The 21,685-nt window shown below is 45.6% G+C and overlaps 1 protein-coding gene and 1 long non-coding RNA gene across 6 annotated transcripts in view; one reads left to right on the forward strand and one right to left on the reverse strand.

Annotated features, from left to right (window-relative positions):
- Positions 1-21,685, forward strand: part of hdac11 (histone deacetylase 11) — a 400,302-nt gene that overhangs the window by 3,248 nt on the left and 375,369 nt on the right. For 3 of the 5 annotated variants that reach the window (XM_076013250.1, XM_076013248.1, XM_076013249.1), the window contains exons 6-11: positions 1,109-1,151; positions 2,370-2,446; positions 2,819-2,881; positions 7,407-7,503; positions 8,180-8,358; positions 8,650-10,141. In XM_076013250.1, the coding sequence (XP_075869365.1) occupies positions 1,109-1,151; positions 2,370-2,446; positions 2,819-2,881; positions 7,407-7,503; positions 8,180-8,358; positions 8,650-8,895 (705 nt within the window). In that variant the 3' untranslated portion in view covers positions 8,896-10,141. Of the gene's footprint in view, positions 1-1,108; positions 1,152-2,369; positions 2,447-2,818; positions 2,882-7,406; positions 7,508-8,179; positions 8,359-8,649; positions 10,142-21,685 lie in introns of all 5 variants that reach the window. The other 2 variants (XM_076013251.1, XM_076013252.1) reach the window with 2 other exon arrangements.
- Positions 10,148-21,685, reverse strand: part of LOC142879789 (uncharacterized) — a 143,081-nt gene continuing 131,543 nt past the window's right edge. The window contains exon 3 of the long non-coding RNA XR_012925349.1: positions 10,148-10,347. This is a non-coding gene — a long non-coding RNA (uncharacterized LOC142879789). The remainder of the gene's footprint in view (positions 10,348-21,685) is intronic.

The following is a 21,685-nucleotide window of genomic DNA, read 5'->3' on the forward strand; positions in this document are numbered from 1 at the left end:
ATCTTTAACTTAAAGCGTGCTAAATTTCCTTTGAAACAATCAAAGTCCCTGCAGTCAGTAGCAGTTTAGCCTCAGCTTGTAACACCTGGAGTTGTTTTCTCATGCAGACGTGAAGATAAAGGTGCAGTCTTCTCTCCAGACTTGCCTGTGCACAGAATATAGTGTATATAGGCAGATTATGCATAGTCACACAGTTTGTATCCAGCACATATAGTTGATTCAATTCTAAATGACATCACGCCTGGATGTATCCCAAAGGTTTGATTTATGTGGATGTAAAATAGGCTGGATGGTTGGATGGAGCCGTGCAGGTGCAATTAGAGGCCTATAATGAAACATGCGTCGTGCTCCCCTCCTTGATTTTGCAAAGCGAGTGCAGTGTTGGCGTGATCAGAGTGTCATACAACCTCATCTATATTGTTATCCTCCTCCTGGGAGCTTTATTGGCATTTAAATGGAATGTTCCCATCTCATATCTTTACCCTTCAGGCATCCTGCATGCTAATCTGGAGGAACATGACTGAGAAATTCCCTTTTTCATTTCACAAAGAAATAATACAAATTTCCTATAAAGAAGTAACAACTGCTTTGCATGCAGCAGAATTCATCATCTTTAGGACGGAAAGAGTGTGATTTATTTTTCTCTCTTTATGCTGATAAAGAGAGGGATACCTCCCGTCTGGTGGAGTTCGCTGGCGTTAGGCTAGGCTAGGCAGACACTCACTCAGAGTCAGCACTTGGGAACTTGAAATGAAAAGCTTTATTTTGAACTTAAAGAAATGAGTCCTCTGTTTCTCGATGTTTGATGCTGTTTCAGCTTTTGTGGGAGCGTCCTGCTGAGGTCTTTGCTTGGACTCCTCCGTTGAAGGAAATTCAGTGGGAGTTTGTCTGAATGACCGTTAGATCAACAAAACAACCAAATAAACAAAACAACCAAGTTTCAGTCTGAATATATGTTTTTTGTTTTATATTTTGATGACATGTAACATTTTCACGTTTTTCAGTAATTTTTGTATTAATAATTACAAGTGACATTTTTGCAATTGCAATTTTTTTATTTTTTTACATAGAAAGCGCAATGCGGTCTCATTTTCATATGTTTTTACAGGCCGGAAAATTGGCAGTGGATCGAGGATGGGCCATAAATGTAGGTAAGTGAAGGCGCTCCATGTACATCATGCCAGTCGTATTGTAACTAAACAGGTCTGACTGGACTTGTGACTCAAATCCTCTGAGTTTTTCATGAAGGATGTTGTTTTTCTCTGGACTGGGCTCACTCTATTTATTTTTTTTAATGGTTATCATCAGTAAACCAAACAACAAGGTCCAAATCTCATCGCACAACTTTCTTCATTTAATCATGGCGACCTCAGCTTCTTTAAATGTTATCCACATTGGTTTTGTTTAAAGATGCAAATGATAACTGAATACCTGCACCGCCTGAATATTAATTATGGCTTCTTGTAGCTGCAGAATTGTCGTATTCAGTCTTGTGTACAATTTAACTCTGTAGGTTCCACTAGTGCCTGCTTGTGTCGTCTAAACAATTGACGGCCAGACTTGTGGAGCCCAGATCTGCAGCATGTGTCGTGTGAACGATGGCCCAGCGAGAGATTTCTTTCCACAAATCTATTTGTGTGCAGAAATGTCGACACCGCTGACAAAGAGGGTCCCTCCTCCCTCTGTGTGATAAACTGATGATAGACCACCACCCCCAACACAAAGTGCTTTCCACACCAAGACCAGTCACTGTCATACGGCACAGAGGACAAACAAGCCCCAGTCAACTCTCTGTTTTCAGCGGCGATATTCGCTGATTCACAGCACAGCTCCTTTTTTTTTTTTTTTTTGAAAGTCGGCGTTTTTCAAACAATTATTAAAGCAGTAAATGATGGCAGGAAAGTTTGCATTCATGCCGTCTTTCCTCGTAGTTGTGGGCATTCCCATCCATCCACGCAAATAACTGCCAATCAGATTCCTCTTGACCATCTCTGGACATATTTCACAGTCATATTTCACTTCAAGCTGCAGTTGAATGGATTTCGGGATGGCGAGGCAGCAGGCAGGGACCCCAACCCCTCACCTGGAAGAACGGCTCTTGACTCCTCAAAGAGTTTCACTCCTTCTCTCCGTCCCTCTGCGTCTCTGCACTTCAGGCATTTCTCACAGCAATTGAATTGTCCCATTTTGGTGTCAATAACCCCATTGTTGTGCCTCAAGGGATCAGTAGCAATTTCCATAAGCTGCAATAAACTCAATAACAGCCTTTTTTTTTTTTTTTTTTAGATTGCCAGTTATAGTTGTTGAAAATAATGGACCTCTCCAGGCCTGCGCTGACCCTGCTGGCTTTGGATTTCTCTCTTCCCCAGGAGGAGGTTTCCATCACTGCTCCAGCGACAGGGGAGGCGGCTTCTGTGCTTATGCAGACATCACGTTGGCCATCAAGGTAGGACTGATGTTGTGCACAATGTTCTCCATGCACTCAAACACTTGCCCTCCTTCCATTGGAAGGAGCCTGTTTGCATTAAAGTGTGGGAAAAATGTTTCTTCATTTACATTCTAGCATGCAAACAGCATTGACATGAGATTCTGTTTATGCCGGCGCACACACTGCTCCTTCACACACACTGTTATTTTTGACCAGCGTCCCCACATACACAACAAGGAATTCATTCATTGTCATAGAAATATTGACCGCATGCCATTCAGTCAACGGTCAAACACTCATTCCATCGTCATTTTCTTCAATCAAGAAGCTTCAATCAGCATGTGTCCCACTGTTGGTAGAGAAAGTGACTGCTTTGCCATCATCTGACAGTTCCTGTTTGAGCGAGTGGCAGGCGTCTCCAGGGCCACCATCATTGATCTGGACGCTCATCAGGTGAGCTGTGAACACAAATCAACCAGATTCCTGCATTAGGGTGGAAGAGGGTGTCGTGATTCAGCCAGCCCTAATAATAACAACACTAAGGACTCAGTTGAAGTCATTTTAAAGCATCTTAAAGGAATTATTTAGAATCAAAAGTTACCTTTAAACTAAGTTCCAGTGGTTGTACGCTGCTTACGTACTGCTTACTTGCTTTTGTGCTACATTGTCTTTGCAGTCTGAATATTTTTATGCAGTTCTATAACTTTGATTTATCATTCGCAAACTGAAAGTCTTACACCTCCTGTTCCCTACCAAGCCTGGGCTTGTGGTTGACTTTTCACTGAAAGGATTCAACATGACGTAATATAATTCATAAATGTTAATAATATCTTTAGCCTCATCAAACGAAATGAAGTGCGTAGATCATCGAGCAGCAGTGCGGTCCGTGAATCGTAGAAGCCATAAAAGAAATAACTTGGAAGAGCTGCAAGCCCGGGACCAGTAGACCTCAGGAGTTGTGCATTGATCGTGATGTTAATATTGAGCCACTTGGTTTGCCATCAGATACCTGATTGGCTGAAGTGCCTCACATGTAGTGATTCCCACCGTATGGCTGTGATCAATATGTATGCATCACCCTTGGTAGGGTTGAATAAGGCAGATTAATGAGCAAACAGCTTCTCTGCCATGGAGTCAGCTCTCAAATGCTGCAGATGTTCACTTATTAAAGCAACAGCGTAAGTTAAATGAGCTTTTGTGGGTCTAAATGCTTAGTTCAGCCAGGCTGAAAGGTCCAGTGTGTAAACACTGGCCTGGTTGAACAGTTTTATCTTGGTAAAAGCGTAATAAACTGCCCACAAACACATTAATAAAAGTGGACACTCGCAGTACAACAACAGTTTGTATTTATATAGAAGAATATACATACATCAAGGGTCTTGCTACCACGTAGCTGCCTCCTTGCACCCGCATATTTGTAAGGAAGCCTGGTGTGGACAATCCAGCTGCCTGACAACGCATTTCGTATGAAGAGTGAACGTGCGTGTCTTCAATTAAACCAACGACGAAGAAGCTGGACCACGTTTGTGTGTGCAGGCCACCGTAGTTCACTGGCAAGAGGGAGGGTGAGCGAAAGAGCGCCGCAGTCTAAAATGTAACCACTTGATGTCGCTGTTTCTTCTGAAAGCCTCCAAATGTCAAGACACTGAACCTTTAATACCGTGGGCGCCTTACCAGGATGGGTGGTACAAGTCTTACCAGCCTCACACGTGGCTCTCACTCACAGTTGTAGATGTCACACACGTCTTGACGCTAGAGTGTCAAGTAGGGATGCGAGGGTACACTTTTCCCACAGTTCAGTGGGCATCAGTGTGGTTTCCATATCCATCTTGCACATCTGTATAAAACTACTCTGACGAGCAATGGCAATATTTTATTGTATCAATGATGGAAAGCACAGATACAATCAAACTGCAAACTTTATTTAAAGAAAAACTGTTGACTGTCGGATCAAATTGAACACACATAAAACACATAAACATAAATATAAAAATAAATTTTACGACTGTCTAATAAAAGATAAGCAAAACTGTAACCCATTGACAGCCGAGTCAAGACATTTTCCCCTTTTTGGGGGCTGGAGTGGGTCAAATAATATATATAATGGGATTTTTTAATTTAATTTAATTTTTTTCAAATGATGAAATATTTATTTTTGACAGCCTGAAAATAAATCTGGATATATATATGGCTAAACTATCTTACTCGTTAATATTAGAAAATGGGCGAAGCGATCGAATGTTGACTTTTTTGTCAGCTGAGGAAACTGCAGCCAACAGAAAAGTAGGACGTAAGAACACGTTTGCACCCTCTGAGGCCACCGTACATGTAGATGTGATCGGCGCTGTCCCTGGAAGAGACCTTTAATGCTGGTGCTGATGACTCCTCAGGCAGTCCTGTTGACAGAGAAATGAAATCAGTCGTCCCCGAGTAAATAATTGCTGTGCATTACTAGTGAACAGACCGGTCTGCATGTAGCCGTGGAGATGGGCCTGAAATGCAGCTCTCAGCACGCGACGTGGCTGGGAGAGGAATTGGGAGATGTGCAGTAAAATTCTAATCAGGAGCCAAGAAAATGGCACTCGAGTGCTGCTGTGTTGTTGTCCTCCTCAATGGAGATGATGGCACAAAGCAGCTGTGTTGCATATTCACCAGCATAACAGAAGCACTCAGGCTCGTGTTAGGTGAGAACACATTAGACTGGAGACGGCGAGTGTGGAAGTGCAGCCACAGCTGCTTATTGCCCGCCCGTGTGGGAGCCCTAAACAGTGATTTCCTTTTCATGATCACAAAACCTCGACATCAGTTTTGGAAATTTTGACCGCATTCTCAAAATTTCGATTTTATGGTCACAAAATTTTGATTTTACTTCCCCAAATTCCACTTTCATCACGAAATTTCGATTCTATTCACGAAAATTTCAACTTGAATCTTGAACATTTTGACTGTATTCTGAAAATTTTCATTTTAGTCACAAAATTTCACTTTAACCTCGAAATTACGATTGTATTCACAAAATTTCAACTTTATTGCCAAAATTGGAAACTTGAAAAAAAAAAAAAATAAAATAAAAAAATCTTTCTTAATAATTCTTTCTCTCCTTGAGGCACTCATCCTCCTCCGTAGAACCGCGACAGCCACCACCATTCAACCAATAGTGACTCGTTGCCGCGTGCTTCAGTGGAGCACGTGGCTCCCACATCTAATAGAGATGTGAGCGAGCATCTCCGTCCTCCGAGAAGGAGCTCCAGCAGAGGGCTGTTTGAAGGCGGCAGGCCACTAACAAATGGTTTGGAGGAACGCTATCTCTTATTGGGCACGGCGTGTTGCAGACCATGAGATGAATGGGAGCGCGGGCGGCGCAGGAGCTGATTTACAATCTCCGGCCGCCTCTCTTCCGAGCGCGGCAGAGTCATCAGTCACATGTTGAATCAGTCACTGCCAAGTCAGCGACGCCTCCAGCAGCCCTCGGGCGCTCTTTGACTTTATTGCTTTCGCTGTACGCCGCAATTAAAATCCAATCCTGAACTGACTGCCGTCCGTCATCGTGCAGTCGTGGCAAAGCAAAGTGATGGCAGCGGTATTCCAGCTTGATGTATACTTATTTTTTTTGGTATTGTCATTCGTTTAGCTGTCACGAGGTGAAAGTGCATATCAACTGTTAACCTGTTAACCGTTAGTAAGAGGAAGCAAATTCAGTTTGCTGATTATTCATTCATTCATCTTCCATACCCGCTTATTCCTATTCAGGGTCCTGGGGCTCTGCTGGAGCCTATCCCAGCTGTCTCAGGGCGAAGGCAGGGTGGCACCCTGGACAAGTGGCCACTTCATCGCAGGGCCACATAGAGACACACAAGCATTCACACTCGCATGCACACCTACGGACAGTTTAGAGTGTTCAGTTGACCTCACAAGCATGTGTTTGGAGTGTGGGAGGAAGCCGGAGAACCCAGAGAGAACCCACGCAGACACGGGGAGAACCCGGAGAGAACCCACGCAGACACGGGGAGAACCCGGAGAGAACCCACGCAGACACGGGGAGAACATGCAAACTCCACACAGAAAGGTCCCAGGTCCGGAGTTTGATGATTATCCTTCCGCCAAATCACTTGATTTTCATTAAGGTTATTCCTAGTAGTAGTAGTAGTATTATTATCATTATTATTGCATCTAACAGTCTGATGAATGACAGTACTAATGAGGGCTTCCTGGCTTTGCACCGGATATTGTGCCAATCGACCCTCGTTCTGAAACACTCACCGAGGAAGCGAGACGTGTTGTCTTGACATGTATGTTGAACAGTGATGAACACGCTAAAGCGTTCCTTCTGCACGTCAGATGGACAGCACAGCGTTTTCCAGTTTTTGGAAACTGTTGAAACAGTGAGTTAGAAACACTTTTATCTGACATTCATCCCTCCCTTCTTCTCTCGTTCACGTCCCAGTAATAGACTTGGCTGGATTCTTAATCTTGGCCTGACAGCAGCGCGACTTCTTGGATGACAAACGAAGGACAGGAAATGAAAAATGATGGAACTGCCACATTGTTTTGTTTTTGTTTTGATTTGTTTTTTTCAAAGTTTAATGACCGCAGATGCCTGTTTACCAATGATGTGGCACTGTCACTCGCCGCCAGCAGGGGGCCCCTGCGAGCACACGAATGAATAGATCAGGGGTAGACTGGTGGTGGGTCACAGTGGGTTCTACAGTGTGCCAGAGGGGGAGGGGTAGCGGAGCAGCAGCAGATGAATGGATTGTTTTGGTGAGCCACCTCATAAAAAGCGTAGCGGGCCACATATGGGCCCCCCGGGCCATAGTTTGCCCATGCTGGGTGTAGACTTATGACGTAGAAGACTGTGTCAGCGCTCTTGGGTCAGACACCTCGTGGGCGCCGAGGCAGCGGGGACAGCGGTTTGTTGTCGCTGTGCGGTAATGTTTGCAGGCAGCATCACACTGTGTTGTGTTCCTTTGACAAACAGGGGAACGGACACGAGCGAGACTTCCTCAACGACCAGCGGGTCTTCATCATGGACATGTATAATCGCTACATCTACCCCGGGGACAGCTATGCCAAAAGTGAGTGAGTAGTAGACCGTCGTTGTTTGGTCTGGATGACATCACAAGGTCACGCGAGGTCACCGCTGCAGGGGCTTCTGGGTAGTTGTGCTCTTCCAGTGCCCACATGTCTCTCATCATTCTTTCAATTGTCTTTTCATTACCCCATGTAGTGCACCATGCACCCTCCCCAGGCCCCCCCCCCCCCCCCCCAACACCACCACTCAGGCTTTAGCACCAGTGACTGCGTTGCTACATTGAGCCAATCTGACAGCAGGCAGATGTTTGGAATAAACCCAGTTTCCAGCTGTCAGTCTTCCCTGGAAGATTCTCTTATCTTCCTCTGCAATTAATTGAATTTAAGACATTTCAAATTTGCCTGCTGCATAAGATTTTTTTTTTTAATGAATGCGCTATATGTATTCTGGCATGTATAAGATAAAAACCCACATTTAAATTCTGCTCCATAATTTTTTTCCTTCAAGGTAAATTTAATTTCTTGTACCTTTAAAGACAAAGCCAGCGTTTCTTTCTTTCGTTCCTTCTTTTTTAAATACATTTTCTTTAAAAAAAAAAAAAAAAAAAACCTTTCTGCACACTATTGCAACACTTTGACTTATTCATTTTTTTTTTTACGGCCTCCTAATCAACCCTTTGATTATTTACGCCGTGGCGTGGTTTGGTGTTTGTTCTTCAGAAGCCATCAAGAGGAAGGTGGAGCTGGACTGGGGCACCGAGGACTCTGAGTACCTCCAGAAGGTGGAGCTTCACTCTGAGGGGACGCTGAATGAGGTCCGGCCCGACATCATCGTCTACAACGCAGGGACGGACGTGTTGGACGGCGACCCCCTGGGGGGGCTGTCCATATCTCCGCAGGTGCAGCCCTCGGTCCAAATGTGAAGTCAGATGTGCACTTGTGGGAAATGTTAGCCTGCTAGCTGCTAGCTGCTAGCTGCCAGCACGGTTGAGATTTGCAGGTGTTTCCGTTGAGCGGCGTGAAGCGCAACGACCGTAATTCTGCTCAAAACCTTGCAGCCATGTTTGAGAGGTTTTCCATCGGCGTTTTTTTTTTTTTTTTTTTTTTTTTTTTTGCTAACGGCAACGCAGCTACTGTTACAGCCATGAAGATGAAACGTGTCCCTCGTCTTCCTCCTCCTCCTCCTCCAGGGGATCATCAAGCGGGACGAGATAGTGTTCAGGGCTGCGAGGCGGCGAGGGATCCCCATCCTCATGGTGACGTCCGGGGGCTACCAGAAGAAGACGGCGCGGATCATCGCCGACTCCATTCTGAACCTGCACAGGCAAGGCCTGATTGGCTCGGAGGCTCTGGAAGGGGAGGGGTCCTCGTCGTCACTGGTCACCAGTATGACGTGCGGCGCTGGATCGGCTGGGTCAAAGTTCACTGCGGTCTGAGGCGCAGTCAGCGGAGGGGAACTGCCTGCCGGGTCAGGATCGGTTTACTATTGAGCGCTGGGAGAACCGCTGGCACCCAGTGACTGGGATCCACTGGTGGACTGAGAGAAAGAAGGTGTGTGGACTCTGTCAGTGTCGTCATCCTGATTCTCTCCCTCCTCTTTCAACTCTAACTTCAGCATCAGAAACAACCTGAACAAACCATAGCATTCCATAGGTGCAAAATTAAAGATAATAGCAATAATGATAATAATAATAATAATGATAATAATAAGTACAATTGAAATAATCTCATTATTACTCCTGGGTGCATGATGGGATTTGCAGATCTGGTTCCTGGTTTTGCGTAGCAGAATATTTTACTTCCCTGTGGGCTACAGATCTCTGGCTTGTCATTGGCTGTTGGTAGCGGTCAGGTTAAGCACGGAGAGGTCTTCAGCGGCGCAGTTGCCCACTCAGGTGATGGATGTTTGCAGTGAGGAGGAAGCAGCGCTGGCGTGTTGGTACCTTCACAGGTCCCCTGGTTCGACTCTGTCCAGGGTTCACAGTCACAGCTGCGTCATATCTAAAGCACCGTCACTTTATAGGAGGCAAAGTGTGGAGGCGGCATTCATTTAAAAAAAAAAGTTGCTGCTCTACGAAGGACTCATGCACGTTTGCACAAACGAGAAGGAGAAACCCCTCCAGAATAAAAGCTACTGTACTGCATTTGATTGTTTCTCAGTAAGCAAGAGTGCCAAATATCGTCGCCTTCTCAAAGACAAGAAATATCGCAGCTAATTTGTCCATTTATTCCAACACGCTTGTCTCACAAAACCCCTCAGTCCACAGTTTATCAGTGGAGAGTCATGAGCCTGCTGCGTCTCTCCTCCCTCCCTCCCCTCCACCACCTCCTTCTCCAACACCTCCACCTCCTCCTCCACCTCCACCACCTGTTGATGTGATGACAGTTTTCATGGTGTAATGAAGCATTTTGACCAACCTGCTCTTTAAATTGATGCCAGGGGTTGTTGCGCAGTGCTCGCAGAGGCTCGCAGAGGCTCGTCATGACTGTGCAGTGCGGTGAACGTGTGTGTTTTTCAGTGGCCGCACATGGGAACCAGGGAGTGTGTGTTGGTTGTCCGCACAGAAGGAAAGGCTGGTGGTTGCCTTTCCATCAGTTGACCACAGTTTAGCCCAGTGGTGGACCAACTCTTTGACTGGTGGGGCCATGGTGGCTTCTAGAATGTGCTAGAGGGGGGGGGGGGTGGCGGAGCAGCAGATGGATGGAATGTTGTGGTGAGCCACCTCATAGGAGGAAGCAATCTACAAAACATGTTGCTGTAATGTCAGAGTGGGAAATGAAGCAAAGCAACGTTGCAACCAAATCAGTGTCTTTGAAGCCCCAGGCCGTTTAGCTCTGAGAACCATCCAGAACCATCCAGAACCATCCAGAACCACCAGGGTGTTTAGCTCTGAGAACTACCCAGAACCACCCAGAACCACCAGGGTGTTTAGCTCTGAGAACCACCCAGAACCATCCAGAACCACCCAGAACCACCAGGGTGTTTAGCTCTGAGAACTACCCAGAACCACCAGGGTGTTCAGCTCTGCAAACACTGCAAACATGGAGGAAACACAGCTGTTTGATGACTGACTGCCTGTTAATATCATTTCTTCAAGTTGGAGGGCCGGATTAAAAAGCCTAACAGGCCGCATGTGGCCCCCGGGGCCGTAGTTTGCCCACGCCCGGGTTCTGATGGTTTCCTCCACCTTCCAGAAGCTCCTGTGTCGCGGCTCCTCTGCCTGGCAGCAGTGAAGTGAGAGTGTGTGGGATTAAACAACATCATGCTGGAGTGAAGCAGCCTGGACGCTGAAGGTTCTGATCGTAACCCTGCTGGATGAAGCTTCTTAAAGAAGACCTCTTCATTCCTGATTAACAGTGCGTGGTTATTTTTGCTGTGGACTTGTATCTAATCTTCCTGCAGCGTTTAATGTGCCGTGTTCACCCTGCCAGCCTTTCAATCTGCTGATTCACTGCAGCTAATATTCATCACTCTCAACACTGTGGCTAGGGGGGCTCCATCTGTCAAGCATTACTGAGAAGTACATTTCGGTCCATATGTACAATAGACTGTCATGTTTCTGTCCCTCCGTTGCCACCGTGGCTCCATGTTAGCAACTGAGCTAGCAATAATCTGCATGCTATTCTGACTGGCTGTGATTCCACGTGTGAACGCTTCAGGAGGTGAAATGGTTTTTTTAGGACAGAGATTCCCACCTTCTTAAATGGATGTTGTTGTTGCATTGTGTTGTCGTTGGCGCACTGGTTGGAAAGTGCTCACTTTGCCATAATGATGTTTACACTAACAGCAGCGTCGCACATGGAGACCAGAAGAAATCTTTAAAAACAGCACCAGCTTCATTTTATTATCACAAACAAAACACTTCTGTGTGTGTGTGTGTGTGTGTGTGTGTGTGTGTGTGTGTGTGTGTGTGTGTGTGTGTGTGTGTGTGTGTGTGTGTGTGTCCTGCTTTCATTGGGCCCCCTCAGTCACTGATATTAATAGAAAGAGAATATTTGTGGCTTTTGTCTCCCATTGTAAATGAATGACAGTGTGGTTTACTGGAGCATAAGGGAGAATAGCGCATCAGCTAAGACAGGTGAATGTGTCTCAGCTGATGCGCCGCCGTGCTAACGTGCTAACGCGCTTCCTCTGTCACTGTGCGGCACTTTTCCCTCCCCTTGCAGAGAAAAGCAGCAGCAGGTTTAAAAGGAAGCGAGTGAAGACTTGTGTGTCTTCAGACAGCTCGAGAGGCCGACGCTCTCCATGACACTGAGTTAGTTGACACTGAGTTAGTTGACACAAGTTAGTTCACTCGTACAAGTCACTTCATTAGCCGAACCCTTGGATCAGGTGTGCTGGTTTTGACCTGGTTTGACCTGTGGATGAAGATTGAAGTCACTGAACTCAAAGCTATAACTGTAATTATTGCTGTGCTTTGTGCTGTCTTTCAAATGTGTCGTCATGAATAAATCCATAACAACCACTGGGTCTGTTTTGCCTTTCTTTTCTTTTCTTTTCTTTCTTTTTCTTTTAAGATGATAAAATATTTTGACCTGACAGAGTGACTCCCGTATGTTGCAATGTTTCCATTCAGTAACTCAGTCATGGATGTCAGAGTGTTTGTGCTGCAGGACCTGGACCTGGACCAGGAACTGGATAGGTTGCTATCAGAAATATATATTTGATGAATGCTGAGGGCGTGTGCAAGCAAGCTCCAAAGCCTGTCGGTGACATGAAAGAGGAAATCATTGTTTTTAATAATGGACGAAAAGTATTGTTTCCTTCCTTTGATTTTTTTTTTTTTTGGTTTGTCATTTTTTTTAGTTTTATTTGAGGTGCCAGCTTGGTTTCTATTACGATGTCATGCAAATCAGTTGGTTCCTCATCCTCAGTTTTGCTTGGTGACTGGCTGTGTACACATTCACACACCAGGTTTAGTGGGAGACACAGGAGCTAGCCAGAGAGCTAAAGCATGCTAATATACAATTTCCCAGTTGACAATGGACACTGAATAATCCTGTTAAACCAATTCAATAGTGTTAAATAGTCTTTTCAGCTCTTTGTCCCTCCAGGAATTCTTCTACTGGAAGGATTTTGTTCAACGTTCACAGTTCAGAAGTCAGTCAGTCAGTCAGAACCAACGTCGTCGCTGAGTTCTCCTTGCACACTCAGAAAGAGCCGGCTAATGGAAGCCGGAGTGAGGTCAAATCACAGCCCGCGTGAGTCTTGGCAGTCTGGGTCAGAGGTCAACAGAGAAGCAGCCGGCAGCAGAGTTCATCTTTCAACTGAGAGAAAATGATTGATTCTTTTAAGCTCTAAATTAGGGCTCCACAAGTGTTAGCAGGGGTCAAGATGAGCCCACTGGGTCTGGCACCTCCAAGTCAGGGCATTGATCCAATGAAGCTCACACACTGACGGCTTTCCCTGAACCATGGAAGACTAGTAGATCTGATTTACAGTTTTCACAAAATAACACAGAGCATCAAGTGTAACTGGATCTATATCATGGAACACCTTAAAATGGTTTATATCACTTATTGGGCAGTTCTTGGCTGTCATATTGATAAATATGCTGTTGGACTTTTTTGACACTATTGAATGATGAAGTTTCCCTGAAAATCCGTCCTCACATCGACCGCAGCAAAGCTCTTCCTCCGTGCACTGTCAGGTTCACACTCTAAACAGTGTTTCTGCATCGAAGCCTCGTCTCTGCGTGCTTGATTCTGGGGTCCACGTCTCTGCGTGGAGCTCTTCAGTTTTCACGGTGAATGTGCAGGGTCTTTGCAGGAGCTCCGGCTTCTTTCCACAGTCAACAGACATCGCATGTAATGCGTGTCAGGCTCAGTGGCTGGTCTAAATGGTCTGTAGAGAATGTGTCTGTCTGTGTTGGGTGAAGGTGTGTAGGATGGATGGATGATGGACGGATGACGGCTGGATCTCTTGGAGTTCTTCTTGTACACGGACGTGTAGGAATGAATTAGCATGTAGCTCTTGGCTACCACTGCATGTCTTTGTGCTACTGCCAGTGGAAATGAAGAATAGCAAAGGTCACAGTGGATCAAATGAACATCCAAGACACCATAATAATAATAATAAGGGTCAACTTAATTGTCGTGTTCTATGTTCTTCAGCTTGTTTGTTTATTTTCTATATATGTTTGGATGTACGTACGTGCTCATATCCCTGCAAAATAACTCCTCAATAAAGGCTCTTTCGTGACTTACTTCTGATCCTACCGCTAGGATGTTAGAAAATGAGCTTGTCACAAACACAGCAACTGCAAACTGCAAGACTCGGCTCATTGCTGATGAAGACAAAAGGGTCAGAAGGTCTTTTGCTCGATTTTTTTTTTTTTGTTTTGTTTCTCTGAAACACGTCATCGGTGTTTTTATCGCCGTGATTTATGAGGGCAGTGCAGCACTTTTAAGGAACGAAAATGTGTTGTCAGCTGTTCTAGAAGCACGCACGCACATACACAAATCTTCATTTGTCTCCATTCTGCAAGAGAATGAACAGGGGATTAATGAACAGCATCGAGGTGCTCCTGACTCAGCGGCCTCCTCGCAGCCTCCACAGTGACACCACGAGGAAAGCAAAAGCACCCTGCTGCTCATATCTCTGCTCAATTTATATATATATGTATATATATATATATATTTATATATATATATATATATATATATATGTATATATATATATATATGTATATATATATTTATATATATATATATATACGTATATATATATATATATATATATATATATATATATATATACGTATATATATATATATATATATATATATATATATATATATATATATGTATATATGTATATATATATATATATATATATATAACTTTGTTGGAACAGAGGGACAGTGCGGCACTGCGGCAAGGGTTATCAAAGTCAGTACTGATGCCTGAAGAGGTTGAAGGGAGAGATCAAATAGAGAAGGTCTTTGCTTTAAGCGCCTTTGTCATTCAAGAGCTCGTCCTCCTCTTGGCTGTTTGAACTCCTCCGTTCCACAGTTCTCACCGGATGTAGCTCAGCTCCTCGCAGACGAGAGGGTGAAGAGGTGAACCTTCTCTTGCTTTTATTCACTGCAGATGGATTTGGCCTGTGTGCTTTCATCTTCAGCTTTCTTTGAGACAAAGAAAAGAGAGGCATTTTTGTTGTGACAATGGCATCGCAGGAGGAGCAAGGCCTCCAGGAGGAGCGAGGCAGGAGCAAGGCCTCCAGGAGGAGCCAGGCCTCCAGGAGGAACCAGGCCTCCAGGAGGAGCCAGGCCTCCAGGAGAACATCAAAAGTTCACTGGAGTCTCCCGATCTAAACATTCAACCTACAGTTTGATTCGTAACTTTGGCCAAACGCATAGCTAGATCTTTTTCTTTTTTTTTTAAGTCGCATTGAATTGATTTGGTGTATGTTGTACGTATTTAACTGCACAGATGTGTAGTGGGAGCAGAGCCAACACACAGAAGGAGATACGTCAAGGTCAAAGCTGCGCAGCTCTCAAGACAGAGAAAGTAAAGCTGGGCTATTAACAGTCCTCTATGAAATGATTGTGACCAGGCCTTGTGGTGTCTCGTCTTATCCAACAAGTTAGCAAACTAAAAACGCAGGCATGCCAGAATATCCAGACGCACACGAGGTCTTCCTGTGGTCACATTCCTCTCCTCAAACCAGCGAGGCCAATATCCCCTCAATGTACGTCTGGCTTTACTGGGAGGGGCTTCAACTCTTGATTCCAGTGGGCAGCGTGGGTAGCGCATGGCCACTGAGGTGGGACAGATAAGCAGTTCAGTCAGAGTATATCGTGCTGTACAGTTCCCTGACCCAGTGCTATACAGTGATGTCAATGCTGACTGTGAGTGATGGAAGACTTGTGTATAAGACATCACACTCGGAGGTTTGACGCAGGATCGCTGCCGTCGCCGTAAATCACCGCCGTCTGCCACGGTGCCCCCCCGCGTGTGATGTCGAGCACAAGCCAGTGGCCCCGCCTCCATCTGGCACGTTTGCTTTGGATAAACTCTCATCGGTCCTTTCCCAAACATGAGGCACATTTAGACACAGCGGTCTTTTACAAAATATGTCATGGTGGAAAACGTGAACAAAATATTTACAAACCCCAAAACGGGTCAGAACCTGAGGAATCTCTGCCAGACTTGGCTACTCTCTGCTTTCATCGAGCAATTCTTTGTTGAAGTATGCAGACTGCACTTCCCAACTTCCTGTCTCCAACAACTGTGGTGGCCAAGTCACTCCTGAGCTGCCAAACTGGAGGGACACCTTTCGATGTCTGGGTAAATGATTGTGGTCAACCTGATATTCAATGGTCTGCATGCTTCAGTCTTGCAGCACAGTAAAGCACAGAAGATGATGACGATGTGGTTGCATCATTAAAATGGACGCTAGCTCTTTCCTGCCGCAGTAAAAACTTGCGGGCCTCCGTTAAATCCCAGTGAAAGAACAAAGATGCCATTTATGGAACACGCGCAGATGTTCAAATGTTCAGGTGCCCCTTTTTGCGAGGACCTGCAGTATAAAACTTCCCTCGGAGTTGTCATGTCCTTTAAGAGCTCTTTCAACATCTACCACAACCTCCTTGAAAAAAAAAAAACAGTCCTTAAAAGTAATGAAGCAATCAGAGACAGATGTGTGTGAGCAGTCTGCCGGCACAGGGGGGAGGGAAGCCGTGTCACTAAGAAGTCAGGATGGTAGAATCCACGGCCTCTAATTGTGAGGCTCCAAACGTGACGTCATGCCTGCCTCGGCGCTCGCAAAGGAGGGATGGACGGAGAGAAATCCAGCGTTCTTGGAACGTGAGACGGAGATGATTTGGCAGAATGACTCTGGGCAAAGAGTAACAGCAGTTTGAGTGGATGTTGTGTTGTGTTTTGTGTTGCTTTGCCCAGTTCCTGGAGGAATCGACCCTGACAGTGGTTCAGCACTTCAGGGCTGACTGATGCACATCTGGTGCCCTGATTTATTTCCATCATTTCTGTGCAAAATACACTTTTTCCACAATTAACAACAACGGTGTGGTGACATTTAACGTAGCTGGTGATTGGGCTGACATTTGGTGGGTTAGAGCAGGAGATTTGAAAGTCCCTTATGAAGCTGTTCAATGAAAGAAGAAAAACACACGCTGACAAAAGCAGCAGGTTGTTGTTGTTGTTGTTTGTAACAAACTGATGGCACAAGTATCTTTGCTTTGTGCAAGTTCACCTCGGAGATTTTAGCAAATCAAAATCAGTATTCAGTGGAAATCACTTCTTTTATTCCTACGTTATTACATCCTTTAGATAACAATCGTAACAAAACAACATTTCCTGGAGTGGTGGAGGACTTTGTACTGTACAATAAGGGCTAATATCTGACATTGATGGATCAAAAGCCTTTTTTTCAATCACCTTGAAAAGCATCTCAGAGCTCTTTGCAGGATCAAAGAGAAAAGCAACGGATCCCTCCAGACCAGAGCCAGCGAGCAGCGGCAGTGGCCGGGAGAAACTCCCAGACTCTCAAGCAGGCACAGACTTTGGAGGCAGCTGTCTGCTTTCACCCGATTGGCTGAAAAGGAAATACAGAAAAAAGAAGTGGTGAGAGCGTTATGACACAACATACTATTTTAGCAGCAGGGTTTGTTTTGCTCCAAGGAAACTGTGAAGAAAGGGAAGAGCAAAGTTTCCATGTTGTTGTGTTTTCTTCTGTGTGATTAAAGTACAGCTTTGTCTCAACCTCTGCTGCCATCACACATTACTCATAGGCATGGCAGCAGAGGTTTTACATTGAAGGGTCCCCCCCCCCCATCTCCCATCCCATCCCAGTCAGCTGTTGCAGCTAATCTTTACAACTGCGACCCAAGAGAGATTTTAATGCTCTTGATTCGAGAGATTCACAGGCTGAAAGTTTCAGCTTCGGCACCGCGGCACAGTTTTTGACTGCAGCGCGGTGGAACGCTGGAGAAACAGGGAGCCAGTTTGGAGCAAAGCATGATTTGGATGAGTCCCCCACATCGAGCCGCCTCCCCTGGAACTCGGGACTCCCAGCTGGGCACCTGCTGGCTGCCAATGAATAATTCATGAAATCAGAAGCTGATTAACTGCACGGCTGCATTCGACAAAATGATGGCAAAAAAAAAAGAACGAACCAAAGAGAAAATATTGTTTTTCTATGGGTGTCATTGAGGTGCTGCACAAGATGCCTAGTTGCCGCTCACTTCAGAGCGCTTTGAGATTTGAAATATATGCACAATTGCTTTTTGACCTTTTTGAGCTTTTTGGAGAAGTTCATTTTTGTATCTTATATGTAATAAATCCTTAATATCGATGCATCCATCCGCCCATCCACCCATCCATCCACCCATCCACCCATCCACCCATCCATCCATCCACCCATCCATCCATCCATCCATCCACCCATCCATCCGCCCATCCATCCATCCATCCATCCATCCGCCCTTCCACCCATCCATCCATCCATCCGCCCATCCACCCATCCATCCATCCACCCATCCATCCATCCATCCATCCATCCATCCATCCGCCCATCCATCCATCCATCCATCCATCCGCCCTTCCACCCATCCATCCATCCATCCGCCCATCCACCCATCCATCCATCCACCCACCCATCCATCCATCCACCCATCCATCCATCCATCCACCCACTCAACATCCATCCATCCATCTTCTATCTTCTCCTGCACTCAGGATCACAGAAGTGCTGGACTCTACAGGCAGCGCTAGGCTGAGCTGTTTGATCCACCCCTCACTAAGTCCAGCATTTCCTTCTTTTACTCCACACTGATCAACAACGTGCTATTAGTGTCCATCAGTGCGTGTGAGATAACAGTCACCAGCATCACTTAGAGTGCACATCTGTCAATGGCTCCATTCTGTGCTCGGTCCAAACACAAGAATGCCCCGGAGCAACACAGATGAGTGTGAGAGGCTGACGCGATGATGAACATGCGCGAGACATTATAAGTGTTGTTGTCCTACACTGGGAGTTTTATGTTTAAAAGCATTGATGAAAGGGCTTTGTTTTGTTTTGGCAGTTTGATCATTTTATGCAGTTTGAGTGCTTTTGGCAGTAGGTGTAATTTATCCATCCGTCCATTACTTTCAGCCGACCTCGACTTCCGCTGTTCCTCCACGAGCAGTCTGGTCTTGATGAAATATGAAGATGTTGCAGCAAAAAAATTGCCAAGATCACGATTCCAGTAATTCTTGTTCTTTCAAAACAACTTTGATTTCTTTTCCTCAGTGGTTGTTGGTACCTGAGCCCGTGCAGAGAGGGCAGGACCGCTCTGAACCCAGCAGTGAGTGGATCATGGAGATCCCAGAGAGCTGCACCACCCGCTTCCTTCTCTCTCTCACTCTGGTCCTGAAGTCGCTGCTCTGAAGCTCTCAGATATCCTGGAGGCCCACATGAAGGTCACTCCCCCTCACATGTGGAGCGGTGAAGAAGAGATAAATATGAAGAAGTGACGGTGCTGGCCAGCCTATGAAGTGATTCATGGATGCTGTTACAAAAGAAATTAAAAAGGGTTTGACATTAGTTGCTAAATGCTGCACACATGACGGTTGTCTCGAGAAAAGTCCCAAACTGTAATGCCTCCTTCCTGCCAGGCAGTGATTAGATGAGGAGAAGTTTTTTCAAAACATTCAGTTTCCACATTTAGACACATTGTATTTGGGGACATAAACTGAAGAAATCAGGCCAATATTCTTCAAGCGAGACATTAGTGGGGTTGTTGAGTGTGACCACTCACTGCTTTGCATTGTCCTTTTTTATCAGGAAGGCCTTCATGGTGTTTGCAGACCATTTGCATGATAACCATCTTCTCTCCAGCCAAACAGGATAGTGCTGACCTGTTTGTGAACTGCTCTGCAGATGGAGGCATTGTGTCATTATGTACTTGGCCTTTTGTAAGGAACTGCTGGCTGATGAATGAACCTCATCCTGCCCTTTTCTTTCGTTGCGGTGAAACCTGTGCCTTCGTTTTCACAATAAAGACCAACAAGGAACACAAGGATATTTATTATTACAGTGATTCAGTCATTTGATTGCAGTGTTGTTGGATGTGTCTTGTTGTTCAACATGCCTCAAGCTTGAAAGAGCAGCTTAGGGGGCCCTTGGCCACCTTAATCCTCCACTGCTCACATGCCACTGTGTCCGCAGCTATCGCACTTGGACTCCACAATTCTCACCAAAGCGTCGTTGGTGGCCACTCAGCAGGGCTCGTCCTGATCTTGTTGTGCATATGCAAAATCTAAATGTGATCACTTTGCAATGGAAAACATTTAAAAGTCCTATAACACCGCGTTAATGCTGCTTTAAGACAAATGCACATCCACCCCGGAGCTGGACTGACTGTCAGTCAAGGCTGTTTTCAGCTGGTTGACACTTCAGTCGCTTGGAAACCTCCGTTGCAGACCGAACCATTCGGCAACACTGACATTGCAAGTCCCTTTCTACTTTATGACCTCGTCACACCTCCAGTCTTAAAGCTGATTGGTTCATGCCAGCAGCAACCTTTACAGAAGACTTTTGTCAGAGCAGCAGATGTATGGTGAATGCAGCCCAATACAGGTCCCAAGCGAGAGATACAGGCATCAAGGCTACTGTGACATCATGTGTGAAGCTGTTTAAACACCTGCCATGCCGTGTTTGGCTTTTACACCAGTGGCCTTTGAAGTGAGAGGGGCGGTGTCGTCCAAATTTACGGCGCCCTCTAAAGGGCCACAGCAACAACAATGAGAGGAGGCGCCTTTTTAGAGACTGTCCCGCGGTTGTAAACACGCTCAGTCCTTTCACCGTTGGGTGTTGCTGGGTCAAAAAGGTGCTAGTGCATGAAAAAGACACAGGTTGGATTATTTGACGTCCACGTGTGGTTTCAAAGACACGCTTCGGTGGAATTCCTCCGGGGCGAGGGCCTCAGCGCAGGACCAAACCGCTACTTTAGAGGCAAGCTGTCTGCGACGGACATCCACTCTTCTGTGCCAAGCAGTGGAGATGGCTTATGGCCTCTGGTGATGCACCGACTGCGACCGAAGGACACTGTGTGACAGGCAGCCACATGAATCATGATGTGAGTGCATGACCTTTGGCCAAAGGTGCGACCTTGCATTTAAGAAGTACACGCAAGATGCTTAAAACACGGCAGTGCCCAGACTGAGTTTCCACCAGGGTCCAGAAACACTGAAGGGAGAAGAAGACATTTTTAGAAGCAGGTTGACTCAGTTTCTATGACAGTATGACAGTTAAAAGTAAAGCTTTAGGTAGCTCTTTCCCCAAAGTAAAGAGTTTTTGGCTGTATGTAAACCTGATGTATGTTCAAAAAGGCCAAGTGGTTTTGTGTCCCATGCAGAGTGTAAACAAAGTTGCTAAAACCGTGTGTTTGTGGAACTTGGAGACGTTGCTAGAATGTCATTAGCATTGCATCAGGGCTCTGCAGCCAAATGATCTTTGCCATCATGTCACTGTTCATGGATTACTGCACACTCACGTCTCCATGCCAGAGCAAGTCTGCTAGAACCAGGCTTCACTGGCTCCTGCAGCTGCCTGGCTTTAATAAAGCACACACCACAGCGTGGCACTTTCAAACAAAATCACTGACAATGTTCTTTTTCTTCTAATGCTCCACAAAAGTATGCCAGACTTTGTGTGATTTGTGTTAAGATTCAAAATGTGGGGAAAAAGGGAGTGGGAGATGAGCCATGTGTGAGGAAATTTAAAACATGGAAAGAAACAAAGAGACAAAGAGAGAAAGACCAAACATTCCAACTTGTTATGTCTGGGTTTGTTTGTTTTTTTATTATTATTGTGACGGCTTTTTGTGTCTCAGTTGTACACTTTGTGTTTCCGTTGCTAATCACTTGTGACTGGCAACAAAAGGCTCCACAAACTCTAAATCTGTCTGCGTTAAGCTTGCTGTTGTGTCCGTCTTCTTTGTCATTACATTGATTGATTTTGTAAAGTCTTTCAATTTACATGTCGGAGGTTGCAACTGTGTTTAGCTCATTGGCAACACAATGCACGTTTATCTGGTATTGTGTACTGTCAGTAATCGCGCGGTGCGTACGCATTTAACTTCAAACCGGAAGTGTGTCCATGGTGGAACAGGTACGTGCGGCCTTGGCACCGGAACCACAAGAAGCCCCCCCAGGGTACCTGTTGCCTTCGGTGGGCCGACCCTGGCATTTCCTCCGTCCGCCACAGGAGCCCTTGGT

The sequence above is a fragment of the Nelusetta ayraudi genome, unplaced genomic scaffold, assembly GCF_046127955.1.
Source record: "Nelusetta ayraudi isolate G7.1 ecotype Tasmania unplaced genomic scaffold, CSIRO-AGI_Nayr_v1 ptg000146l, whole genome shotgun sequence".
NCBI lineage: Eukaryota > Metazoa > Chordata > Actinopteri > Tetraodontiformes > Monacanthidae > Nelusetta > Nelusetta ayraudi.